Source organism: Hypomesus transpacificus, chromosome 17 (assembly GCF_021917145.1).
Source record: "Hypomesus transpacificus isolate Combined female chromosome 17, fHypTra1, whole genome shotgun sequence".
In the NCBI taxonomy this organism is placed as follows: Eukaryota; Metazoa; Chordata; class Actinopteri; order Osmeriformes; family Osmeridae; genus Hypomesus; species Hypomesus transpacificus.
The window spans coordinates 5,886,840-5,913,194 of NC_061076.1; the positions used below are offsets into that span (position 1 = coordinate 5,886,840).

At 47.3% G+C, this 26,355-nt stretch overlaps 4 protein-coding genes across 6 annotated transcripts; 1 reads left to right on the top strand and 3 right to left on the bottom strand.

Moving 5' to 3' along the window:
* Positions 1 to 91: 91 nt before the first annotated feature.
* LOC124479318 (RING finger protein 222) lies at positions 92 to 2,725 on the bottom strand. The gene has a single exon (XM_047038032.1). The coding sequence runs from the start codon at positions 2,723 to 2,725 to the stop codon at positions 2,048 to 2,050; it is 678 nt and encodes a 225-aa protein (XP_046893988.1). The 3' UTR covers positions 92 to 2,047.
* An 860-nt stretch (positions 2,726 to 3,585) lies between these two features.
* Positions 3,586 to 11,296, top strand: ndel1b (nudE neurodevelopment protein 1-like 1b). The gene is made up of 9 exons (XM_047038256.1): positions 3,586 to 3,724; positions 5,365 to 5,461; positions 7,496 to 7,649; positions 8,445 to 8,593; positions 8,813 to 8,949; positions 9,045 to 9,212; positions 9,329 to 9,420; positions 9,710 to 9,855; positions 10,109 to 11,296. The coding sequence occupies exons 2-9, from the start codon at positions 5,376 to 5,378 to the stop codon at positions 10,197 to 10,199; spliced, it is 1,023 nt and encodes a 340-aa protein (XP_046894212.1). The 5' UTR covers positions 3,586 to 3,724; positions 5,365 to 5,375; the 3' UTR covers positions 10,200 to 11,296.
* On the bottom strand, positions 10,760 to 16,704 carry LOC124479490 (medium-chain acyl-CoA ligase ACSF2, mitochondrial-like). 2 transcript variants are annotated; one of them, XM_047038252.1, is made up of 15 exons: positions 16,584 to 16,704; positions 15,848 to 16,043; positions 15,013 to 15,141; positions 14,746 to 14,799; positions 14,426 to 14,544; positions 14,091 to 14,253; positions 13,894 to 13,989; positions 13,613 to 13,764; positions 13,301 to 13,469; positions 13,106 to 13,213; positions 12,818 to 12,969; positions 12,582 to 12,723; positions 12,372 to 12,482; positions 12,211 to 12,279; positions 10,760 to 12,104 (listed from the first exon to the last, which is right to left on the bottom strand). In XM_047038252.1, the coding sequence occupies exons 1-15, from the start codon at positions 16,700 to 16,702 to the stop codon at positions 12,054 to 12,056; spliced, it is 1,830 nt and encodes a 609-aa protein (XP_046894208.1). In that variant the 5' UTR covers positions 16,703 to 16,704; the 3' UTR covers positions 10,760 to 12,053. The 2 variants fall into 2 exon arrangements, with proteins under 2 accessions (XP_046894208.1, XP_046894209.1); XM_047038253.1 differs by lacking the exon at positions 14,746 to 14,799.
* Positions 16,705 to 17,503: 799 nt separating this feature from the next.
* Positions 17,504 to 24,507, bottom strand: slc16a5b (solute carrier family 16 member 5b). Of its 2 annotated transcripts, none has more exons than XM_047038255.1 (5): positions 24,380 to 24,507; positions 22,361 to 22,866; positions 21,113 to 21,253; positions 20,142 to 20,993; positions 17,504 to 19,422 (listed from the first exon to the last, which is right to left on the bottom strand). In XM_047038255.1, exons 2-5 carry the CDS (start codon positions 22,824 to 22,826, stop codon positions 19,169 to 19,171), a joined length of 1,713 nt encoding a protein of 570 aa, XP_046894211.1. In that variant the 5' UTR covers positions 22,827 to 22,866; positions 24,380 to 24,507; the 3' UTR covers positions 17,504 to 19,168. The 2 variants fall into 2 exon arrangements, with proteins under 2 accessions (XP_046894211.1, XP_046894210.1); XM_047038254.1 differs by lacking the exon at positions 24,380 to 24,507 and adding an exon at positions 24,151 to 24,294.
* Positions 24,508 to 26,355: the final 1,848 nt, after the last annotated feature.

The window sequence follows — 26,355 nt, forward strand, 5'->3', positions numbered from 1 at the left end:
TCCCTTTCACCCACAAGCATGCATTCATCAGCTGTTCAACATTTTGACTACAAGCTGCTGGGATAAACACAAGAGTGAATCTCTTTTTTTCCAGAATATGACAACATTCATTTCATTTGGAGGAAGTTTGGAACATGTTCACATGCACATTACGATGAATGATTCTTAGGAGACACATTCACTTTCAGCCATACACACCCAAATCATATACAAACCCAGTTCTCAAAAACACATCACATTTTTAAAACAGAAACTTAAATATGTCAACTACAATTCCACACGCCCCCTCCCAACAAGGCTGTGTAGATCTAAGACAAAGCTCAATTTGTTTACATTTTGTTTGGGTGGGTTTGGAAATGTGACAATGTCATGCATGCACTTAGATAGACTTTTGATAATCCATGATTTGTGTTGATCACCGTCTTATTAGGGATAGTCATGAGCAACTCAAGGGAAACCTAATGCAATGTGTTATACAGTACGGTATGTAAAAACAATGGACGCTGATGTGACTTTGGTCCTAAAGAGGGTGCTGACCATGCAGGCTGGATGTTCACCCTGGATGTGCCGCCTCTCTTCTGCTTTCAGTGTACTGTACACCTGCCGCTTGGCAAGCCCTCCACTCCCACCCCCTCCTCCTCTGCTTAGCATATCAAGTGGAACACAGTGTGTACTGTGAAGCCTACCGCAATCCTTATCAGAATGTCAGAAATAAATATATATATTAAACTCTACATTTTTTATAATCCCGCCTGCTCCATCTGTTCTTTGACTCGGGTGTCGTGATCTGCTGGAATGTGAGGACATTTCTTTTGCCAATGAGTCATGGTTAGGTTCCTCAGGAGGAACTGTGACACAAGGTTTGCCGTGAATGCAGTAATACTGGTTGTGCTGCTATGGGAAGGGCTCTTTAGTCATCGATATCTGTCAACGTCAAAGGTATTGAGAGATAAAAGCACTGGTTTTATACAGTGTAATGTATTATTATGGTGATATACAGTAACATTACCCACTCCTTTTGAAACCCTTTTCATTTTGGGAAGCTGTCTTTTAAGCTTTCAGTCATATAATTCACCTCAGGCTATTTAGTTTCAAGTGGATTTTTTGGGGTTTTGTTTCAAATGAAAATGAACTATGCCTATATAATGAGACCCTGCCCATCAACTCTTATCTACTGTGCCTGTTGGTTCTGTGTCCCAATTATGTCATTAACTTTAAATCACTTTTCACTTAAAATCACTGTCGTTCCCCTCCTTATCCCAACCCAATAGAGAACAAGAGGCGTCTGAGAAGCATGCTGACAAGAGATACAACCAGCAGGACAGGAACTACGAGACAAACACCTGTGACAGGAGAAAACTGAGCCATACCGCACACCTCCCTGTTGTCAGCCACTGCTGACTGTGAACTTTTTTGTTTGTCAAACAATCATGTACATATTTAGCACTGACCCCATGATCTATCATGGATAGGCCTAATAATTCTTAACTTTGTGATATGCTGTACAACAGCACAACTAACATTAAGTATTTGGCCTTAGTGTGCAATCGGATGTAAGTCAATACCACTGGTTACCTGTGTATCTCCTTACAATAAACAATTAACCAGACCAGCTCATCTTTACCTGCTAGTCTTTCTCCTAAACGTCGAGATGCATTAATTATTTGTCAAGGAGACCGGACCGCCTCTCTCTCTCTGAAACCTTGCAAAATGGCTACTCTAGAAACATAGTCTAACAACAAAGAAACTAAATAAACTGCAGTGCAACCAGACTCGCAGTCAGAGAATACACAACAGTTATAGTGCACTCACAAGGTTATATAAACACACATCAGTGACATGTTTCAAAAGGCCACAGCTGACTTCAGATCACCATTTTTCATTTGTTATAAAAATAAAAATATCCAAACATGAGCAAAATCAATGAAGTTTGTTATTTGTTGCAAAAACCATTATGTTCAACTGTGTTTGTTGTGTGTTAAGTGCAATTATTAAAAAATAAATATAGCCTGCCGGCCGGCCTTCTCAGTCGAATGTCCAGGATAGTTTATGCCAGTAAAACCCAAGGAAGTGTCGCTGCTACCAATGCCAACAAGGTAAACAGCAGAAGGAGCACGACCAAACAACGCGAAGTTGTGCAAATTTTTTGTCGGTGCCGCCGCTGCCTGCGGTTAGGTTGAACGGTCACTGTAACAACACTCAGCGCATCTTCCTCCTTCATTGGTCGACCTTGGGCACTAATGATGAAAATCTGAGAATCGATTGGGCTAGGTTTGATCAGTCTGTGTCTGTTTAACCTCTCCACAATTATTCTAAGACGTCGCACAATCCAGTTGAATCCATTTGGTGCAGAATTTCTTGAATCGCGTCGTGCGCTTCGGAACTGTAAGTTTCCAGTAGGTGCGGGGACTGGGACCTCCAGAGTCTGCCCCCCCTCTGCGTCCTTTTCTGTACCTTCTGAAGCCAAGCCCTCCAATTTTTTGAGGAATGTCATGTGTCGGCATATGGGACATATAATCATATCCTTTATTACTCCGCCGTCCTTGTTGACGCTGACCAGGGTTTTGACCAAACAATCATGGCAAAAAACATGTCCGCAACTCAGTGTCCTCTCAATGCCTGATAGACACTCGTAGCACACTGGGCATTCGTTTGAGTCCTCCGGTGCATCTTCCCCCTCAGGTGCCTGCATATTCATCTTAAAGGAACTTACTGCGCTGCGCATTTGAAAATGAGCAGGCCAGACACTTCTTGACAATGTCGCACCAAAGACTTGTTCGTGTTGCCATGGGTCTCGTTTTCACCACTGTCACCTGGACCTACCTGTATGGGTGGAGGCAAGAACGTGTTGAACAAGACAAAGCATTTACTTACGTGAGTAGTTTCGAACCCCTCCCCTACTTGGAGCGTGTTTGGAATGGACCATCACATTCCAATTGAAGAAACGCTCTCTCTCTCTCTCTCTCTCTCTCTCTCTCTCTCTCTCTCTCTCTCTCTCTCTCTCTCTCTCTCTCTCTCTCTCTCTCTCTCTCTCTCTCTCTCTCTCTATCTATCTCTCCTCTCTCTATCTCTCTCTCTCTCTCTCTCTCCCTCTCTCTCTCTAATAGCGAATATACAAAGTAGGACCTATGTATTCGCAGCCTACATGAATAGCCTACAAGTATCCTACTTTAAACATAGCCTTTCTCTATCAGGCCACTTTGTAATAAAAATCCAGGTATGTTCTCAATCTGTTTGTGTGCAGTTAAGGCAACATTCTGTGAAAACAGGGAAATTAGACTGATGAATGATGAATCAGTGAAGTGGCCTCATAGGATCAATCTTGACCTCTAGGTGGAGTCATTGTCTATGAACTTTCTAAACTGGCACCTCAATTAGTCACGTTACGTAATCATTAAATAGGTGGTATAAGAGCATAAATCTAAACCTAAACAGAGGAAATGTTGCCAGCGGATAGTAGGTTAGTACTGCAGTGTTTTCTTTGTGTCGCATACAATAATTTACGAAAAAATTATGAGAGAAAGCAATTGTATGACGTAGTGACGTACATTGACGTCACTGCGCTGTATAGGAAGCTACGTTTCATTTCCGAGACGCGTTGGCAATTTCCTAAACACGGGAAGTCGGTCCCTACATTGACTGTCCAAGGATAAGATGTGGTGAATGCTTTCTAGCTGACAAGCTACCGAAACTGGAGACATTGGAAACAGTCGGACATGCGAAGGTAATGAAATCGACATTTTAACATATCATGAAAGGATTTTTCAAATTTGTATTTTGAGTCCTCCCGACTGTAGCCTACGCTTCCGCCTATAGCTTACTCTTTAAAACCTTTTCAGTGGCCTTTTTCACTGTCATTTCACGTAGGGTTTACATTCGCATTTCACCATACCCTATTAAGTCTTCATTAATGTGATCAGTGCCAAAATTCTCACTGACGTAAAAGTTTATAAATATTCAGTTCATAGGCTATTTAGCCAAGTCGAATAGGCCTATTACGAGAGTAGCACCATTTCAGTGTCTGTATGTTTACTTCAAAAGTAGCCTATGTTCACCTCAAATAGATTTTAGACGATTTAAAATATTAGTGGATTACATCTTGTGACAATGGATAAATCATACAGGGAGGGGAGGTAAACTGATCACTTAAATTCTAGATTGTACTGTCCCCCCAAAGCTTCCAGTGTGTTGCCCAGATTAGTGGTGTAATACCACGTGAGAGGACTGTGGTGGGTTTCCAGTACATCTGACACTGGGAGGAAGTTAACAACGGAGAGGAACGTGAGGGGAGAGAAACAGGCAGTTCTGCCTTTGACCCCTCACGTCCTTCTCACCAGGTCACTTTCCTGAATAAAAACAGAAGTGTCAGCAAGGCCTAAAAAAAACTCAACTTCGGTTTGTCTGCAAGTAGGGAGAAACTGCTGTTAACACTATGGTAGACTTACATGGCTACGGACAAACACGTATGGCTCCACACAGGAATACAAACAATACTATGGTAGTTAAGGAGTGCGCCAACCTGGGTTTTGAAATGACTCCAGTGCACTCGAACATGCTCACAAATGAACATATATTCAATCTGATGATGAGGTGCTTAGGCATTTGAATGAGTAACTCCTTGTTCACTGTAGTGGCCATCCGTTTAGATGACATGTCAACCATGTTTGGCTGGTTCAGTTCATCAAATGATGTTCTTTTTCTTCAAAAGAGGAACTCTGGTTGGGTGAGTCATTCATTAGTGAGTAACTGTCTGGGATATTACCACAATCCTGCAGTGGCAGTTATCCGAAGCAGCACCCCTCCCTCCCCCTCATGAGTCAGGACTACGAGGAATGACAGACTGAATGTCAGGACAGTGAAGGTGACCTGACCTACTCAGACTGAGTAGTAGACTCAGTCGATAATGAAAAGGTTCATTGTGTCGGCCATACTGAACATTTAATGAGGGACTTGTTGTCACACGAAGCTCTTTGGAACCTTGTCAAATGACGCTGGGATAGCATGGTTCGTCAGGTTTGGCACAAACGGGTGGTGTCATTAAAGTGAAAAAAAGGATGTTAAAAAGGATACTAAGATATTTTGGACATTTCTCAAACATTCAGCTTTTGACTCAAATTTTTAAGCTGATAGTATTTATAAAAAATGTGTACCAACATAGAAAAAGCCCATCTGATTAGTGATCTCAGACTTTTGGACCCTTCAGTCTCATTGACCACACTGCAGGTCCAGACTGACTCAAATTCTCAGCTGCAGGATATGTATGTTATCAACTCACCTCTCAGTTATAACCCCACAGGAATTGTTTGTCTGTCCAATACTGATGACTGCGTGCGACTGATGACTGTTTCCTCTCTGCATCCTCAGGTCCCCCTAACATGGAAACAGAGATGATTCCGAAATTTTCATCCAAGGACGAGGAAATCGATTACTGGAAGACCCTTTCCCTGAAGTATAAGGAAAGGTATGGAAGTGCCATGTTTGTTTGAGAAAAGTGGGCCTAGTGCTTTTTCTTATTATAGCTGTCGTTTCCATCCCCTCTGCCCAGGCCTCTGGATCTGCTGCTTGATCCAGTCTTTTGTTGTTGTGGTTAGTTATGGTCGTGCAGGCATCCACACACGTCAAGCTCTCTGCTCTCTGCTCTGTTACGTCATATGAAGCCTTAGTGTTTGCTCAACACTATTTAATCATCTTATATCATCATATCACCTGACTGGCCTTTATGACCTGTGCAGACGGATGTATTGTACTATTTATTTATAGGGCAGTATATCCATTGGCCTAAATTATTAGCATCATTTGAAATGAAAATTGTATTGAATAGTGTCCTAATTACTGCCGGATAGAGCTTAGGCCTACTCCTTTCACTAGCACCAGGGAGCGTGTAACCGGTCCAGGATCTTATGTCATAGACGCTCACTAAGAACCCTGTGGACTTCCACCAACACACAAAGCTTTGAGTAAACCGCTTTGTCATGTCATCAGCCATCTTGACCACAAACCAGCTTTGACCCCACTGTAACACATAAGCTGGAAATATTTGGAAATACAACCGACTATTCTATACTGGAAATACAACCGACTATTCTATACTGGAAATACAACCGACTATTCTATACTGGAAATACATGACTATTGAGGCGATTTGTGTCGATGATTACGACTTGAGGAGTTAGCTGAACTCGGATTTGGTCAGGATCGAACTATCAGGCATGACGTGTTGATGGTTATTGAGTGAAAGTGACTGTCTCATTAAAGTCCACCATTGGTCTGACAGCTGTGTAGGGTTCAGAGGGTCAGTCTGTGTGTGTGTGGGGGGGGGGGGTGCAGAAGGTCACAGGAGGGGGTGAGGTTTAATACCCCCAGTGTGTCCCAGTGTCGTGCAGCTGCTAGCCCGCTCCAGTTGGTCTCAGAGCACTGCTGCAGTGGCACTCAGGCAGTTAAAAACCAGGAGTTTTCTAGAGAATTCCTGCCTCGGAGGAAGGGGGAAAACACGTCATGGAAAAAGAACACTGAGTCCCAGAGTTAGCCAGCCGCCGGTTACCTCACACACATATTTGGGTGTTGACGCTGTCAGAGGAGGCCACTTACAATAAGAGTATACAATGTTTTTGTTGTTTTTTTTACTACAATGTTTTTAGTTTTTTTAACGTTTTAGAGTCTGTATGTTTCTTAGCTGTTTATTGTCACGATGATAAAGTGGGCTGTGCATAGAGGCCATAGAAAACAGCGAGATGTGGGGTGTGAAAGGAAGTCTTTGGTGAACAGACATGCTGTTTGAGCTGCTGATGAGGCGGCCCCCAGAGCAGCTGGAATGTGTGGAATGAACCAATAGGGGGAATACCTTTTAGGCTAAGCTATGAGCAACGTCCCCTGCCTGTGATTAGGAGGCCTCGGCCCGAACGGCTAACCTCAACGCGGTCTGAACCAGAGAGCCTGTCGTCCTCTGTGTGTCCATGACACCGCTCCTGCACAGGGCTCAGCCCTGCCACGGTGCAGTGAGACATCCTGTGTGTGTGTGAGCTCATATCCTGTCTCCCGACCCCCTGGTGTCCAGCTGCCGACCCCTGACCTGAAGCTCCCGATCTTCCACAGCATTTGGGCCAGAAGGCCTGTTTTCTAGCCATCTGTTCTGCCTCTTTTCAGGAGCTAATTAAGAGCGGCCTGTCCCTCCGTTGGGCACAGTCTGGTTGAAGCTCGGCTCAGCCTGGCTCGGACGGTTTCTGTGTCGCTGTGGTCTATTGAAGGGCGACGACGTCGCTAGCAAAAAACGCAGGGCTTTTAGCGACAGACTGCGTTTTGTCCCGTGGCCCCACAATGAAGGGAGCTCCAACAATTAGAAGCTGCACGACTCGCGTATCGCCACAGAGTCGACTGTGTCACTCAGGGCTCAAAGCCTGCCGTTCCAACCCCCCGGATCCACTCCGCAGAAAGAGTGTACCTGTATGGCTCCCATGCATCCTCAGCCATCTCCACGCCCCCTCGCTGTGTTCCCCAGTTACCATGACGCCCAGGAGGAGCTGCAGGAGTTCCAGGAGGGCAGCCGCGAGCTGGAGGCCGAGCTGGAGGCCCAGCTGGGCCAGGCGGAGCACCGGCTCCGAGACCTGCAGACGGAGAACCAGAGGCTAAAGAGCGACGTGGACTCCCTCAAGGTAACTCGAGCCTGACCCACTAGCCCCGGCCTAGCCTGGATGTCACTTAACAGATCCCCCCGCCCCCCCCCCCCACCTGGAAACAAAGACCCAGGTGCCAGCTAGGTGGCTGAGTGAGAGGATGGCCCTCTTGGCTGGCTGTGTGTGTGTGTGTGTTTTGGCGGGCAGGGAGGTGGTGCGGGCCTGCTGAATAGAGAGCCAGAGGTAATCCTGCAGTGCGCCATAATAGGATGTCTGGATCAGAGAGCAGGAAATAGCAGACGGCAGGGACACGGCGGACCTCAGGGCGCTGGCCCCGCGTTGATGCCTGCCCGCTCTTTTATCGTCCCATGTCTAAAAATAGATGCACACGTGTTGCTGTTCATGGAGGGGGGGGTTCCTGTTGTGGTAGTAGGGTGTGACGAGAGCATGTGACATGAAAGGGGGTGAACCCTGCTCCGGTCATGATCCCGGAGGGTCCAGGAACGTTGACCAGCCTTAAGCCGTGCCTCTGACCCCAGAGGACCCCCTCGCTCATCTCTTCCTTTCCTCTTCCTCTCCCCCTCCACTGAGCCAGCTCTCCACAGACAGCCTTAGATGGCACCAGAAGACAGGGATTGAGAGAGAACTGATTCACAATAACAAGACCGTGTTGGCTAGCGCCCTCATACATCGTATCCATGTGTGTCACCTTTGTTTGCTCTTAGACGGGAACATGCCCTCACCAGCTTGTCCCCGTGTGTCAACTTCCTCTCTCTTTGTCTCTCTTTCTCTCTCTCTCTGTCTCTCTGTCTCTCTGTCTCCTCCCCGGTGCAGGAGAAGCTGGAGCAGCATTACTCCCAGAGCTACAAGCAGATCTCCGTGCTGGAGGACGACCTGGGCCAGACGCGCAGCATCAAGGAGCAGCTCCACAAATACGTCCGCGAGCTGGAGCAGGCGAACGACGACCTGGAGAGAGCCAAGAGGTCAGCAGGCCCAGGAAATCCCTCCGGTCATTTAGACTGGCTATCAAGCTCGGGAGCTTGGGCTTCATTCCTGATCGAGCGTCTTTGCATGATTAATGATCCCCGTGTAGCCAGACGCAGGCTGCTTCTTCGGGGGCAGGATCCCCGCAGGTTTTCTCACAGCTCCAACCAGGAAGTGACGTGGTGTTTGACTTGTCTTGTCGTCGTCCCCCCTCTCAGGGCCACCATCGTGTCTCTGGAGGACTTTGAGGGCCGCCTGAACCAGGCCATCGAGAGGAACGCCTTCCTGGAGAGCGAACTGGACGAGAAGGAGTCTCTCCTGGTCTCGGTGCAGAGGCTGAAGGACGAGGCCAGAGGTGCGGTATCCCTCCCTCCCCATACCCTCCCCCCCCCACTCCCTCTCTCTGCTCCCGGCCCGTCTTAATACCTGTGTGGCGTGTGTGTGGTCCAGACCTGAGGCAGGAGCTGGCCGTGAGGGAGCGCAGCACGGACGCGACGTCGGCGCCCGGCTCGCCCACCCCGGAGCTCGACAAGACGGACTCGGCCGTCCAAGCCTCGCTGTCTCTTCCCGCCACCCCCGTGGGAAAGGGCGTGGAGCACCCCTTCGTCAGCTCGAAAGGTCGGCCTCCCCGTCCCCCGTCCCCCGTTCCCCGTTCCCCGAGTCGGTTCCGCAGGGCGTCGTCGGACTGTGTCGAGTCGTGTCTTAACCACCCGTACGTGTCTCCCTCTGCACAGCCCTGACCAACGGCTGCGGCAGCACTTCCTTGACCCCCTCGGCGAGAATCTCTGCTCTCAACATCGTCGGTGACCTGCTGAGAAAAGTCGGGGTAAATATCCTTTATTCCAAAATGCATTCATACCAAATGGGGCAATTGCTGCGACGTGTCTGCTGTGACGCCAACGGTGCCGACAAGATAATGTATTTCGTAAAATGCCTAGAGATGATGAGCAGGCGTTTCTTTTTTTTTGGGGGGGGGGGGGGGGCGAGGTGAATGCACCAGTAAGTGCTGCCTTGGTCACCCACTCAGCATCTGAGAAGCAGCTGTGTGCCCTAAATCAGCGACTCGCCGGCTTGTGATTATGCTCAATGTTGGCCGCGGTTCTGCCTGTCCCCAGGCGCTGGAGTCCAAACTAGCTGCTTGTAGGAACTTCGCCAAGGACCATTCTACCAGGAAGAGCTACTCCACAACCAACGGCACCCTCATCAACAGCAACGCCACCAAGTTCTCCCACTCTCTGCACACCACCTACTTTGACAAGACGTGAGTGTCCCTGGAGTGATCTTCACACACACGCACACATACACATGATCCCCACCTCATTTGACCCTGACAAACACAACTTGCCACTACACACACACACACCCTTCACACATACTCACAATCTGCCCACACACACACACATACAAACACAAACAACAACGTGCACGCTCTGTCTACACTCCTGTGATTCAGACAGAGCCCAGATGCGGCGGAAAATGTGACTCACCGGCAGTTTTCTCCACCTCTTCTGCAGGACTGTGAATGGACTGGACAACAGCAGTCTGACTGCCATGGCTTCGCCCAGGACTGTTTCCCCCCCCGGCATGCTGCCACTCATTGTGTGAGACCCCCCCCCCCCCCCCTCCCCCTCACTCCACCCACTGTGCCCCCACATGCATACCTCCCGAAGCAAGGGAACAGACGCAGCCCTGGAATGACCGTTACGTCGTGTGTGGTGTTTCTCTTTGATTGACAGGGAGAGATGGTGTGTAACGAAAGCATGTGCGCTTGAGTGCAAGAGAGAGGGCGTGTCTCTGTGTGTGTGTGTGTGTGTGTGTGTGTGTGTGTGTGCGCGCGTTTGAGAGAGGAACTTGAATAATACACACGTGACATGCCTCACTGTTTGCAGCTGTGAATGTTCCCGTTTGCGTGTGCACGGGTTGTGAGTGTGTGTGTGTGTGGGTCGACCCCACGCCGACACGTGCCCGTGGCGACGCGGACGCCTGCTAAGCTCCAAGTGGTACCAGGATGGCCCTCCCCCTCCCCCACTTCCACATATTTGCTCAAACCCGCTCCGCCTGACAAGTCTTCAGTGAGACCGCAAAACGGCAAGAAAGATCGTTCCGTCTTATTTACCTCAGTTTATTGCACAACCTGAGATCCTTTCTGTGTAGCATATGTTATATTTAAAAAAAAAAACTACAAAAAAAAAAAAAACACCTAAAAGGGATCCGTTTAAAGTTCCTCAAATTGTGTTGTATGCTTTGATATGGCCTATGTGTTTGCTTGCACAAATGTGCGTGGTGTGGGGTCGGCGGAGGCTGGGTGAGGGGGCCCACGCGCCCAGAAGGACTGAGGTGAATGTTGCCTGTGTTCAGAGCCACGTGTGGGCTAGACCTGCTGCTCCTCCTCTGGATGCAGAGCAGCCGGGGACCCAGGGGGGGTGGGCAAACTCCCAGGATCCTCCACGTGGCCGTCCCCATGGGACTGAACCTACACTGATCCTGGATATCTCCATGTTCAGGCTAGGGAGACGAGCAAGATGGCTGATGACATTTCAGGGACGTTTCTTGCTACCTTTCGTCTCCCCCATAAGGGTTCACAGTATATTCCATTTCATGAAGTAGCAGGCTAACGCCGCTGAACCGAATACAGTATTTATTATTTTGAACGTGGATCCCTTCGCAGGATAGGTCAGTTGGACTACATCAGTTGGTATTAGTGGGTTTTGTCACAAGGCACCCTGTTTGATTGATCCTGTGTTTTTGTGAACCTCTTGATGTGCCTCTTGCTTTTTTTTATTATTGTGGATTTGATATTATTTAGGCTTGTTATTCATCAAACAACCCATTCTGGCAGTTTGAATCCATTAGACTCTACATGACCTGGTCTCCCCATTATCTTTGCAGACTTTTACCATCGTCATTTGGGGCACTTAATCCAAATAGTATGTGTCAACTTTGGCTAACATCTTGTTGCCGTGAGCAACCTGTGGGCTGGTTGCTATGTTCCCATGTATATATTGTAGCCTTATAAGAATTGTAACGTTGCCTACCACGTTTGTACATATTGACATTTGGCATTACAGCTTTATTTATTTAAGATTCTCTATAGCATGTTTTGAAAGAAGAATGTGTGTTTTACAATTGTACAACGGTTAAAAATGATGTTACGTGCAATCAGTTCAGTCTATTAAAAATAAATAAATGAAATAAAGATATGAATTCTGAGCAGATGGTTTGATTTTGCTTGTCACAATTCACAAAACGTTGAAGTGTGAAACTATAATCAGGGAAAGAATTTACGCAATGTAGTAAAAAAGGAACGTTTTAGGGTGGGAACATTGACCAAATTCTTCACATTGTGAGTATAGACAAGCAGGCCCAAACAGATATAGCCTTAAGCAGATCACAGGCCCCAGTCTTCCAGCCTTCCAGCCTTGTGGGTCTGCAGCTTGACCCACTCTCAGATCCTAGGTGTCACAGGCTCAGTTTCTTCTCAAGGGCCTCTCTCAGCTGGTTCTTCTGGATCTAGAAAATACAGAGACGGCAGCAGCCCTCAGTAGGCGCACAGTCCAGTTATCGTCAGTGAGTTCTGCACACCCGGCTCCTTTTAGCCTCGCCATTGACCACATACCTTCCCGGAGGCTGTCAGAGGATATCCATCCACAAACTCCACATACTGGGGGATCTTGAAGTGAGAAATCTGAGAGATGGAGCCAATACACTGTGTTGACATGGAGATATGAAGGGAGTTGGACCATGGATCACAGGTCTTGGTGCCCACCACTATCTCACCTGGCCGCTGCAGAAAGCTTGGATCTCCTCCGCACTACAGGTTTGGCCCTCCTTCAGCTTGATACAAGCACACACCTGTTCTCCCAGCCTCTCATCCTTCACTCCGACCACCTGCCACAGAGAAAAACACGGATCTTTGTTTCGTCAATTCGATTCAGACCCAATTTTCTAGACTGCTCTCTGTGGCCCTCTAGTGACCGCAGTCCTTACTTGCACCTCCTGGACTTTGGGGTGGGCGTGGAGGAACTGCTCGATCTCGGCAGGGTAGATGTTCTCCCCTCCCCGAATGATCATGTCCTTGATGCGGCCCTCGATACGGCAGTATCCTAACCCGTCCAGGCTGGCGATGTCCCTGCGTAGGGGAACCAAACACGCCGGTCAGAGCCAAGCTGCCGTCTCACTCCCCAGCATTCTTCCAGTGTGGTCAGGGGCTGGGCGACACGAACCCGGTCTTGTACCAGCGATCTGTGGACACGCACGCCCTGGTGTTCTCCTGGTCGTCCCAGTACTCTCGCATCACGCAGTAGCCTCTGATGTGAAGCTCTCCAGAGGCTCCAACCGGCACCAAATGTCCACTAGAGGGCTCCACCACTCTGGCCTGGACAACATACACACATGCGTACGTACCCACACACACACACGCACATGCAGAGCTGCGTGTGAGAGCAGAGGCCGGTACACGACGATGCGGTCATCGTCGGTAGACATGGCAACGGATGACACGGACAATTTACCTCTGTGTGATTCAGGATACACCCGACGGTGTTCATCTTCAGTTCCTCGTTGTCCGTTGGGAAACCCAGAAACGTCCCAGGGCTGTTCTCCGTGGTACCGTACGCTATCTGAGGCCAAAACGCAGGAAAGCAATGAAGACACTTGACATGGAGGTTACCTTGACGGGGTTCTTTCCAGGAAGGCGGGAAACTCACCATCATCTCCTTCACGTTCATGTCCCTCCTCAGCTTCTTCATCACCTCCTGAGGACATGGAGATCCACCCATGAGCCCAGCCTCAACAGAGGACAGGTCGTATTTGTCGAAATCAGGCTGCCCGAGCATGTCAATGTACATGGTGGGTGTCCCATAAACAAATGTGCACCTAGAATACCAATGGAAAACAATAAACATACCTTTCTTTCCTCATTTCCTTTAACCTCTCCACCCAGCCAACCCCAATGCTCTCTCTCTCTCTCTCTCTGTCTCTCTCCCTCTCGCACCGTGGCCCAGGGTTCAAAGGCATACCTCTCCTCCTGAATGGCCTGCAAGCTGGCCCAGCCGCTGTAGTCAGTGGAGGGGAAGACCAGCGTGACTCCGTGCACGGCCATGCACATCCCTCCCAGCACGGAGCCAAAGCAGTGGTACATGGGCACCGGAATACACACCCGCACCTGAGGCTGCAGAAAGTCGGCACGACAAAGGCCTCAGTCATCTGCTGTCTCTGCATGTGAACGCACGCGCGAGCGATCATAGACGTATACGCGATGATCGAATACGCGATCGTAGAAGATGTCTGGCACACTGACCCTCCAGCCGAACCCTAGTCTCAGGCCCATGAAATAGGCGTTGTTGACGATGTTGTGATGGGAGAGAGTGACGCCTTTCGGACTTCCGGTCGTGCCCTAGAAACGGGCCCCAAGACACGTCGCTTGATGAGATGCTGACGTGAGATATGAGCGGATGTGTTACGAGCAGCTGTGAGGACGAAGAGATGGGGAGTTACCGATGTGAACTGGATGTTGATGGGGTCGTCGAAGGACAGTGAGCTCTGCAGAGCCTGCACCTCCTGGTGATGCAGTCTGGACGCTGCCTGCATCACATCATCCACGTGGATCATGCCTGGCAGTCTGCTGTCCGTCAAGATCACCATGCACAGGTCTGGCAGTCTGACACACACGCACGCATACATACATGCCCACCAATACAGTCAACTCACGCAAACACACAGGTTGGTTACAGTGCTACATTCAGAGTCAGTTTACGACAGTGTCATATTTCTACTGTTACCAAAATCAACAGTCTACAGTCTACATATGGTTTATGACGACAACAAAATACCTGGCACTCTTGAACGAGCCTGCTGACGCTGAGTCCATCTCTGGACAGATCTCCCTCAATATTTCACAGAACCTCTGGGTTTTAAACTGGGTTGGACACACCACTGCTTTACATTGGACCTGAACAGCACAGGCAATGAAAACAACAGAGATCATGGGTCAACTGTTCAGATTGTGTTTTTGGATGGTGAAGAATTGTCTTTGGTTACTATTAACTATTTTTAAGCAAACGTCTTGGTGTTGTGGAACTATGTTTGAGCTCAACTGGCTTCACGAAAGTGTCTTCTAAATGAATAAAATGAAATGCAACTGTCCACACACCCTCCTCAGGGTGAACTCCACTTCCTTCAGCTGATAGGATGGGTTCAATGATACCTGCGGGACAAGCAGTTCCTTGTTTTCTTTTGTGAAAGTTGACATGATCAAAGCTATTATGTTGAAAAAGAAAGACCATGCTATGTTGCATTTACCGTGCTATATTTGATCACTTTCAATCATCCTTAAAAAGTCAGCACACATGCAGGCATGACACGTGTCATTTCCTTTGAACCCTGTGCCTACCCCAGGTTTTCAATCTGCTTGGCTCACCAGAATGATGCCAGCCTTGGCAGAGGCAAACTGGAAGAGGAGCCATTCATAGGTGTTAGGCCCCCAAACTGCCAGCCTCTCTCCCCTCTTCAGACCCAGGGCCAGCAGGCCTGCAGCTGCCTTGTCAACCTGCAGCACACATTTACATTTAGTCATTTAGCAGACGCTCTTATCCAGAGCGACTTACAGCAAGTACAGGGACATTCCCCCTGAGGCAGGTAGGGTGAAGTGCCTTGCCCAAGGACACAGCGTCATTTGGCACGGCGGGGAATCAATCCGGCAACCTTCTGATTACTAGCCCAACTCCCTCATCGTAGTTTTGTTTGAATGAGCATGCAAAAATCAAGGTGTTTATCAAGAGTGCCCTGGTGGTTCAACAGGTAAGTGTGTGCCACTAAGGCAAAGGTCAGCTTAACACAGTGGCCTGGGTTCAATTCTAGTCTGTAGCCTTTCTGCCCCACTGTTTCCTGTCTCTCTCCAGTACGCTTTCTATAATAATGATGAAAAAATCCCCATAAAATCTTTAAATGATTGAAAAAAATCAAGGTATTCCCCATTCAAGGGAAGACAAATGTGTCTCTTTGTATTGGTGGACTAGTAAGAATTCCAAGAAGAGATTCAACCTCACACCTAGCTATATGAACAGTTAATGTTAATGCATAACCACCACAGGCTGAAGTCCAACACGACCATGAACAGTACACCACAGCTCTCAGTGCTTTTTATCAGAAAACCAGAAAGAAATAACTGATTATTTAAAAGGGATGAAGGTGAGTGAGTAGCGCATGGAAGAGACCGGAGAAACCTGGCTGGGTGTGCTGGAGGGGGGACTCACATCCTGTTTAAACTGGCCGAAGGTCTTGCGTATGCCGTCCTGTAGGAAGACCAGGGCCTCCCGTTGGGGCCAGTGACGGGCTGCGGCGTCCAGGCTCTGGCCCACGGTCAGAGGGAGCAGGGAGACAGAGGAGGTGCCGTGGACATAGCTGCTGGTCAGGGTGGGGACGTGCGGGGGGCTGTCCACATTGAGGGAGCTGGGGGGGAAGAGACATTTTTCAGAGAAATGGACAGTGCAGCGATGGAGAATGAGGGCTCATTCTCATGGGAGTGGACTGTGAGGGAACATGGGGGGTCTGTGAATACAGAGGCATGGGGAGGAGGGAGGGAAGTCCTCTTGGTTCCACAAGGCTCGGATCTCTCTTGTGGTGTTTCACAACCGCTGAGCACTGTGGGACGCTCTCCAATAACACGCTCTCTCCCTACATCCATAGGGGTCACAGGACTGGTGCAGCCTGTCGGAGGGGGAACCTGAAATAACGCATGCGAGGAAAAACACGACCAGTGCCAAGACAACCATTTTGAAACCCCAGATCGAGTGGCAAAGACCAAGCAAAAAATATGGATGGCGTAATCAATCCAAATATTTCTGAAATGGAACTCATGCAGGCATTGTTCCTGTGCAGTGATATGAACGGGCCCTGACAGAGATATACCCTGAAACAACATGGAGTTCATAAACAACGTGGAATGGAAAGGTGGAAGGGCAATGGTATTTCAAAGAGAGTCGAACTTACCGACAACAGAGCCAGTTTGTGTAAATGGGAATCCATGTTTTTTTCCATGTGCGTGCGCTCATGAAGCATGAGTTGTGAGAGTAGGACCTGAGTAGTAACAAGAGAAGTCGAGCAGACATGGTTCCAGGCAGGCTGTGAGAGAGACAGATAGACCAAGGGAAGCCAGAGTCCTGGCCACTCACATCATCTGTAACTCTGCACTCTGGTTGGTTGGAGTGAATTGCACATAACTGTAATGTAGAGCACATGGGCCAACACTAACCAGTTATATGTCAGTGAACCTTTAACTTTCAATAATGTTTGGGTTCTTGACTTCTAGATTGGTTAGACTATCATTGAAATATGATGTAATCCTCACTGTACTTCGCCACCAGGCTCCTGTATGGTCATTGACTTAGTCACTGATCTGCAAATTTGCACTATTGTACTGTACTCCACTTAGGTTAGAATAGGTTATAGGGTTGAAACAGGTTTTATGTGCATTTAGGGTTAGTATAGTGTACTATTTATTGTTATCTGTAATTTAGGAAGTTTTAGTATTAGGGTTAGTATAGTCGATTATTTATTGCTATCTGTATATTTTGGAAGTTTCACTTATTTAAGCTCAGCATAGATGTAAATTATGTTCCGTGTACTTATATGTTATGCCAGGTGCTTGTGTCTTAAGAATTTCAGTGCCCAGTCTAACCTTGTGTTGTTCTGTGTACCTGACAAATACAATACTTGAACTTGAACTAATCAATAGGGAGCAGCTGCCGCCTCAGCCTTTTGCACAGCGCAGAAGTAAAGAGTTCAACTTCTGTTTTTCGCTCACTGCTTTCGAAAAGTCAACAGTGAACTATTTCAGCATTCCCACTAGAGGGTGCCAAAGATTAGAAAAAAAGTAGACCACCAAATTCAGATACAGAATCCGCTTATCATAAAAACAGTTTTAATACTGTGCAAACATTTTAGATGGAACATTGTTAAAGTATTCAAGAATAAGTTATAACTAAGACCAAAAACATTTCTGTCCTTTTCTTTACATAAGGCTACCACTTCATTTATATGAATCCATCTATACAACTTACTGAGGAATACATTCATTAAACATTCTACATTCTATATTCATAGCACAAGGCCATGATTCCAATCATTTTTTCTGAGTGCACTTATACCCTAATACATAGTTTGTAATACTGCAGTGTTCCTAACCGACAACTCATGAATGAACATACTATGAAATGCTTTCAAATGACACATATTCTAACACATATCGACACCATTTCACAGGATATGGCCAACATAAATTAGAAAATCAAATCTAATATTCCCATCAATGTGGATTTTCAGTTCAACATTTTAGATTTAGGGGATTTACTGTCATTTTGACCATCTTAAACAGCATTACTGTCGTGAATAGATAGAGGAATGTTCAGTAGTTCTATGACCTGTGGGCAGAAGCTGAAAAACAACAGGAACAACTCCCTGTCTATAGACAGAAATAGAGAGATAGATAAATATGGGAACACGAGGGGAGGAGCTTTAGGCATGTGACTGAACATGTGCCTTCCAGGTCCACAGTGTAAACCATGCGGTGTGCATGTATGCACACACATACTGTTATCAATGCCTCAACATCTCATACATAATACATCATGTGCTTATATGAAATACAATCAGTTAATTAGCTATGGCCTTATTATCATTGTATCTTATGACTCGTGTGTTCTTACTGTAATCAATATTGGGTATCAATGACAGCCCTGTGCAGCTACTACCAGTAGTCAGGCTTAGCTTCTAGGAGTCCTATGATGCTATGATGATGTTGTATCCGCCTGATTGAATAATGAACAAGTGTTGGCTACGTTATCTTTGTTTTCTCTATTCACTGTAAAATCCGTCCCCTGACTTTGCTAATACAACAGTGTGTCTGAACTGGTCATTATTCTTATAAAGGGGTGGTGAAGGTAACTGAACGTCTGAGGTGTGTCTGGGCTACGAGGCCTTATGTGCCAAAAGTATCTTTGGTACAGCTTAGTACTTAGCCTACTTATTATAACACCACCGTACTTGAAAATACAAAACTATTTTCTTTCTTTTTCCGATTTAATTTTTCCTATATCAGTGCAAGTGAATCAGGAAGTGTCACTCTTTTGTCGGCCTCTATATTAGAAATGTAAAGTATAATTGCGAGGTGATGGATGTTTCATTGCGAAAACAAACTCTGTGGACATCCGTGTTGTGTTGCGTGTATCTTTTGATACTTAAATACTGTTAAATTCCGATACTCAAACACTTATTCAAGCGGTATTGTAATGGGTGACTTGTAACTTAGTTCCCTAGCGACCTAGTAAGGTATCAGAAGGTTGCCGGTTCGATTCTCGGCTGTGCAAAATGACGTTGTGTCCTTGGGCAAGGCACTTCGCCCTACTTGCCTCAGAGAAAATGTCCCTGTACTTACTGTAAGTCGCTCTGGATAAGAGCGTCTGCTAAATGACTAAATATAAATGTAAAATGTAATGTATCTCGACTGTACTTGAATCATACACCACTGAGGTGTTGATACTGTACAGTGTACAGTGTACAGTGTGTGCGTCGGTTTGTCACACATTGGTGACATAAACCGTGTCTGATGCTTTCCCTGCTTGTGAATGTATATGGCTATACTGGCAGTCAGGGGCCAGGATGAGAGCAGGCTTCTGTGGATGAGCAGGGGCCGACAGTTTGGTCTTCTTCTTCTTATCTTGTCTGTCCAGCCAGTAGAAAGAGGCCATGAGAAAGAGACCAGCTGAGGACACACACACACAGCAGGCGTAGAAGACGTACGAGTACTGGCCAGTGCTGTCCACCAAAATGCCTGAAGAGACGACACAAGACAAACGAAACCGTCAAGAAACATGACTGTGATGAGCGAAAGCCTTCGTATCAGCCAAAAGATATATCACTACGCGTTTTTTTTATCCTTTCATGACCACCTGTGGGGCAACAGGCTCTTATTGGAACCCTGTTGTGACGACCCCGTCTGATGTCTGACACCGAGCGTGACATTTGAGTTACCATGGCGCTCGAAACCAGAGACGGGCCTTTTGAATTGCTTCCCCCTACTCTCTCCCCTGCCTGTGGCGCCCACTCCTAGGTGGCGAAAACGCTGACTCATGATGGAGCAACCAGCAGGACTGAGACCACCACCACCACCACCAGCCCAGCCCGGCACAACCCCCCCGTTAGGCTCGTGGAATACCGAGCACATGACCCGCCTCAGCTCCAGCTTTGATGACGTGGGCTTGTGTGCTGGACAGAACATTCCACAGCTGTGTGACAATCCCATACCTTCGGAGCGCACCGAGCCATACTGTGAAATAGGAGATTCGTGTGCCCTTTGCCAGTTTAATGACAAACTCTGAATAAACACTGGGGCTACACAGCCTGGCCGTAGTGTCAATATTTAAACACGCATGTTAAACTAATGGATGACATCCGCTAGCCACAGTACTTGGCGCGACATGCACAAAGCTCCCACAATGAAAACATACATAGGGTGTTCGTGTGTGCATGTGTGTGTGTGTGTGTGTGTACCTGCGAGAGGCGGCCCCACCAGCAGCATGCCGCTCTCCAGCATGCTTATGAGCCCCAGGGCGGAGGGGAAGCGGCTCATCTCCACCGTCTCCATCAGCACGGTGAACAGCAGCGAGCCGATCACGCTCATGGACAGGCCGAAGAGCACCACGTACGCCACGAGCACCGGGAAGCTGGCCGACGCCCCGCACACGGCGTTGCTGAGCCCGTTCACCAGCACGGCCGCGGCAAACACGTACCCGAAGCAGCCGCCGCCCTGGAACCGGGGCAGGCATAGGAGCAGGGCCACCACGGGCCTCACGGCGATGTTGACCAGGCCCAGGATGGACATGAGCAGAGCAGCGCGGTCCTGCGCCATGCCGTGGTCAGTGGCATAGGGGACCAGGAAGATCAGGGGCACCACGAAGCCCAGCATCATCCAGGTCACCCCCAGGGCGTAGGCACGGTAGCGGACGTTGCTGACCAGCAGGTCAAAGGCCATGTGGTGCCTCAGGAAGGCCATGAGGTCAGAGAAGGTGGTCCTCAGCCGAACCTTCAGCCCCTCCCTCTCCCGAAGCTGATTGGCTGGGTCGGCGGGCCACGCGGAGGATTTCCGTTTGGTTGGTCGTGGTCTGGCGGTCAGAGGCCTCATCACAGCCCCGCACACACAGCAGTTGAAAAGCATCCCTCCCAGGACCAGGAAGCTTCCCCGCCAGCCAAACTGGCTGAGCAGATAGTTGGACAGCAGCGGCAGGGTGCTCAGGCCCAGTGCTGTTCCGGTGGACGACAAGGCGTTGGCAAAGACACGGCGGCGCACAAAGTAGTGTCCCATCATCGTCACAGAGGGCTGGAATGACAGGCAGAACCCCAACCCTGCGGATCACATCACGCCAAATGGGATGACAATCAGGACAAAGGATGACTGGCGGGATAGGAGGTTTTCATGGGTGTGACCTTGGAAGCTTAATGTACTTTAGGCTATGACCTCTGACCTGTGATGATGGCAGTGATGTACAACTCTGTGATGGTTCTGGCCAAGGCACTGACCACCATTCCCAGCCCACTCAGTAACCCGCCCACCATCACTGTCGCTCGGCAACCGAAACTTTCCACGAGCACGCTGCAGAGGGGACCTGTACAGACAGAGAAACAAGTTTCAAACATGAGATTCAAATTCAGGGGCAGTGTCCACACACATTGGGGATTTTACACAATGGACGTATTTAGCATGACAGTTATGCATTTGCATCAGGATATGTATTGCTAAACATTGGACAATGGTCTGCAAAACAAAAAACAATCACTATCCACTTATCTGTAATGAATTCCCAGAAACCCAGCTAAACTAGAGACGTGTTTGGGTCCATGCTTTCTACTCTTGCCAGCAACTGGGAATAAGTTGTAGATTTGAATGATCCAAATGAATTTTCCAGCTCTCAAATCTATAACCAAAGACAAATGGACTACATATCAGGCTAATTTAATAAATTGACATGAAATTCAGCTTAGTAAGTCTCTCGGCTCTTTGATGTTATAATAATGGGTGTATTATTGGCCCATCACAGCTTTCAGGATTATGTCTGCTATTGTCATGTGGTCTGGTTGTGAGGTCTTTCAAGGATAAATGACAGTGATATATGTCCCTCCCACTGCCTCAAGCAGACAGACGAACACTGGACGATGAGCTCTTTATTCATCACTCCATGGACAAACTCATGTTAGCCTAAACTGAATGATTGAAAATCCATGCTCTCTTTAGTTGTTGAGCTGGGATTTCTGACAGTGAAGCAGACCAAACTTCCAAAACATGATGAATGAATTCACACAATAATGTCTTTTTTTTTGGCACACCTTTGTTTTGCCCAATGTTCCTCTTAGTTTAGAATTTCCTATTAAAGGGAGTAGAAACAGGCAGACGAAAGATAAATAAACTTCCCAGTGTAAGAACAATGGACTCCTGGCTGTGTCTGACCCTGAACTGAGGCTCAGCAAGAACAACAACCAACGCCTGATTTACTGCTCTCTGTCTGAACCTCTTCCAACCAGGGGTAAAGCAAGCAACATGCCGTGTTTGCAGAACTCTTCATCTTATTTCACAAACTCACAATGATGGGGTGTAATTGTGTGTATGTGTGTGTGTGGGGGGGGGGGGGGGGGGCAAAGAGAAGAGAGCCGACTAGGCAAAAAAACTACTGTCATAAATGGAGGTTGGTTTGAAGTGAGTAACAGGGCAACCCTACCGCCTGCATGCAGCACTGCAGTCATGATAGCTGGCACCCAGGACGTCTCTGTGTTGCTGGTGTTAAACTCGGTCTGCAGCTCAGTGAAGAAGATGCCAAGGCAGGAGGGAAAGGCCAGTGTTAGAGCCAGGACCAAGACGGTACCCACCAGCACCACCCAACCCCAGCCTCCGTCTGGGGCCACCTGTTGGCCGTGCTTAGTCACCCCATCCTCCTGCCCTTCCGGACAGTCCACGGGGAACCCCCTCAGCTCTGCCGGATCCTTCCGCTCATCTGAACCACTGTCGGTGCTCCTCATGGTCCCTTGTTCCTCTCCATCCAGCGTCTGAGAGCACCGGGACTCTGGATCCCTAGGGCCCTGGGCTGCCTCTGTGCTGCCCCGCCTGAGGACAACCGTGTCCCCTGTGCTGGGCCTGTGCTGGGGCCTTTGAGCCGGCATCTGGAGGCCCTCCACCCCCTCAGTCATACTGGACGTCTGGCAGGGGAGTATCTGTTAGGCCAGCTTCCTGTGATGACGATCAGAGGAGGAGATATCTGACTGATGGAGCAAAGTCTACTGCTGCCTTCATTATTACTGGTCATTAATTCATATTGGATCTTTTAAATGCAGCGTACAATTGTGATAATGAGACTGGAAAGTGTACTCTGATAATTACTAGGATAGAGATATATGGCTATAGCCTACAGCCACCACATAGCCATAGTGTGGTGGCCCTAAGAACAAGTTCAATTGGGAGTTGACTTTGACGAGTCAAGTGAATGAGTCAGCTTTAGTAGGCCTAACTCAAAATGGGACTTTGCATTTTGTTATGGAAATAGTTACCTAGATACTTAACTTGCTCCAGCACCTTTATTGTTAAACACCATCAAATCCCTTTGACCCAGCAGTGGCAGCTGCGTGCAATAAAGTTAAGTATTTTCTACCAAACCGAAAGACATTTTCTCGGTGATCTAGTCACATTTGTATTAATTTAAATGAACAGGGTTAGGGTTAGGGTTAGCCATCCCCACAAAACTGCTGCCATGTGAAAGCCTTCTAGTCAAGTTATCTTAGCTTACATAAAGTAATGTTCTTTACTATCGTCAATCCCTAATTATGCTGGCCGTTACAAATTTACCTCCCGTGGTTTTTCTAGAATGATACCCTTCAGTGTGCGATGGTGTCAGGTTACCTCATTCACTATCTTGTTGCGTTCCATCAGCTAAATGTTGCATTATATCCTATTAAATAGCTTGGGAAACTTTCTGCAGCTGTTCTCAACTTTCACTGCCCTCTGAACTACATACACATTGGACAAAAAGCCAACCGGTAGAATCTGGCTTGCGAAATCCAAACCTGAATGGAAGCCTCATGCACGAGGCATCCCCTCTGATCGACATTTGTCCAATGTTCCTTTTTAAATTATTTGTGTATATTTATTTCTTCTAAAAGACCTCAACTGGATGTAATAGTCAGAATGCTGTCAGTGTCTTTGTATGAAACCACCGTTGAGTGGCTCTGCTGGACAAGAATCATTTAGCACATCATGCGCATTTGTCTCCATGGGAACAGCCCGGGCAGGCTTGCACCTGCACGCTCTACAGGATATCGGACTGCAATAAATCCAGATAATTTTTACAAAACAATCATTAACAGCACCTAGAAACAAACATATTAGTACACATGCTTACAGTATGTTTAGAAATCACTAAACACAATAAATGGGCTATGATAAAGCAATTTGTCAGAACAGCCTATAAATGAGTAACCCAATAAAGTTTTTTCCTACAGCGGCGTTTAAGTTAATTACCTGTTTTGACACCAGTTTGAAACACTTAACCTCCTTTTCATCATGTTCTGACACATTCCTGTCTGGTTAACAGCTTTCCTTGACATTAAGTCTTCCACGCGCTTGCCCTGTTTACCGTAACAGAAGCAGCTATGAGCATCGCTGTCAGCTACAGAGTGAAGCTGCGCTCTGAGTTGAACGGGGTGTCGGTAGTGGTCAAAAAAACTCGTGACATGAGGGTCGTACTTACTTACACACATCATCGAGGAAAACCGAGGAGGGGGCTAAATGATTTGCCATCTTTTTTCATATAGAGCGTCGAACTGTAGTCGGATTAAACAGTTTACAGATTAAGTTCACCATCAAGTTTTAAGCAAAGTGTAGAGTAGTATTACCCAACTAACCCAAATGGATGATAATTGATCTTATAAAAACAAAACCTAGGCGGTCCAACACAGGAAAGGAGTTCATTCTGAGTAAAACACAACATGGTTGACCTTGACTTGAGAAATGTAGGCCCTTATGTGCTTTTGTTCTGCCCAGGAAGGAGTCAGTGAGGATCCACCCTGTATTTCTGGCAGAGGTACAAGGGTTTTCAATTGGGCGTGAGATTAACCTCTGGCTCTTAATGTACTGTGGCTTTCTTGTCATTTCCAGTCTGTCCAGACATAAAATCATATTTACTGGATCACAAAAGTGAAAATATGACAAACTGTCGGTGAAGAAAATTTGCCTGGGCAACAAAACATTAATTTACAGTCAAGGATGAAACATTAGATTCTGGAGGGTCGAAAAGTCAGAGCTTGAAATAGTAACCATAACATAATTCTGTCAACTTGTGGCTTTGTGAAAAGTCCAAAACAAAGAATACGCAAATATGTCACTAAAAATGAAGTTTAGAGGTTGATGCTATAGAACTGATCCCCATTACATGTATACATGCTGTAAAAAATGAAATAAAAAAAATTACAGTTTTACTGAGAAACGTGAATCTGTCAAAATGCAACATATATGCCCGGGGTATAGGTTTGTTTTCACATGTGGGAGCAACAGCTTCGTTAAGTAACTGAGGATGTGGCAATTACATAACTTTTTCTTATTAAAAAGTTGGTAGGACAAATTTACCTTTTTCAAAAAGTGTATTATGAAACCTATGCCACTCCTATACCTAGATACAGGAGCTTGCATGAATTTGGCAAGTTTTTCACTTCTGCTCTGTACAGTTCCATCATATCTGGATGCATTTCAGTCAATTAAACAAAATGCTCTTCAAGTGTACTACTGAGTGTAGGTCTCCCTCTTGTGGGTTCTCTACGCACTTAAACAGCTAATATATATTACACAAACAAGGGATGACGCAAAATGTACACTGTATTGGGTTGGAATGAATTGTCCTTCCTCTAGGAAAGATGAGGAGGCGATACTTAGAATAGATATCAGTCACACATTGGTTGTTCCCCACTTTGTTGTTTATACCTAGAGTGAAAGTTTCCCTCTTTAGAGTTGTTCTCTGTTGCCCCTGGGGCATCGATCACATGTCTATTCTGAGGGGCTCCCAAGAGGGTTAAACTTCAGTCCAAGGTCTATGGCAATTGCCTCAGGAAGCGCTAATACTTTCAGTGAGTCCAACACTTGTGTTGGGTAGCTGTGAGCCTTCTTCCTCATCACGTTGTCCTCCAGAGCCGCTTTCCGTTCCTTGGTCAGAAAGGATAGGTCACTGGTCATCGCTTGGATCTGATAATGGCGAGTTGAGGAAGGCTTGGAGCTGGCCACCTTGTGAACCTTGGCTGTGGGGGTTTTCAAAGTCCATGCCACTTGCTCAGACAAACCTAGCTGGTGTAGGATCTTTTTGCGCTTTATGTGAAACTCAAGGTTGTCTCGGATCTCTTTACTGATGAATGGTGTCTCTGAGTCGGAACTATTGAATTCCAAGTGTACATTTGGTGGAGGTGTAGCGTTCTGAGATAAATGCAAGGCTGCTCTAGATATGATCACTTCCAACAGTTCCGTGGAGTCGGTGAAGATAGTGGGTGCGCCAAACAGATTCTCCAAGTGTTTCTTCCTCTGGGTCATTTCAATGAGTTTCACGGCCTCATGGTTCATGAACAAAATGTGTTTTACCCTGGGCAGAGTAATGCATGTGCCTGGCTTAAATAGCTCCCTCATAGACTGTTCCGGAACGGGGGAGAACAACTCACAGTTCTTCGGTTCCTGACTCTCCCTTGT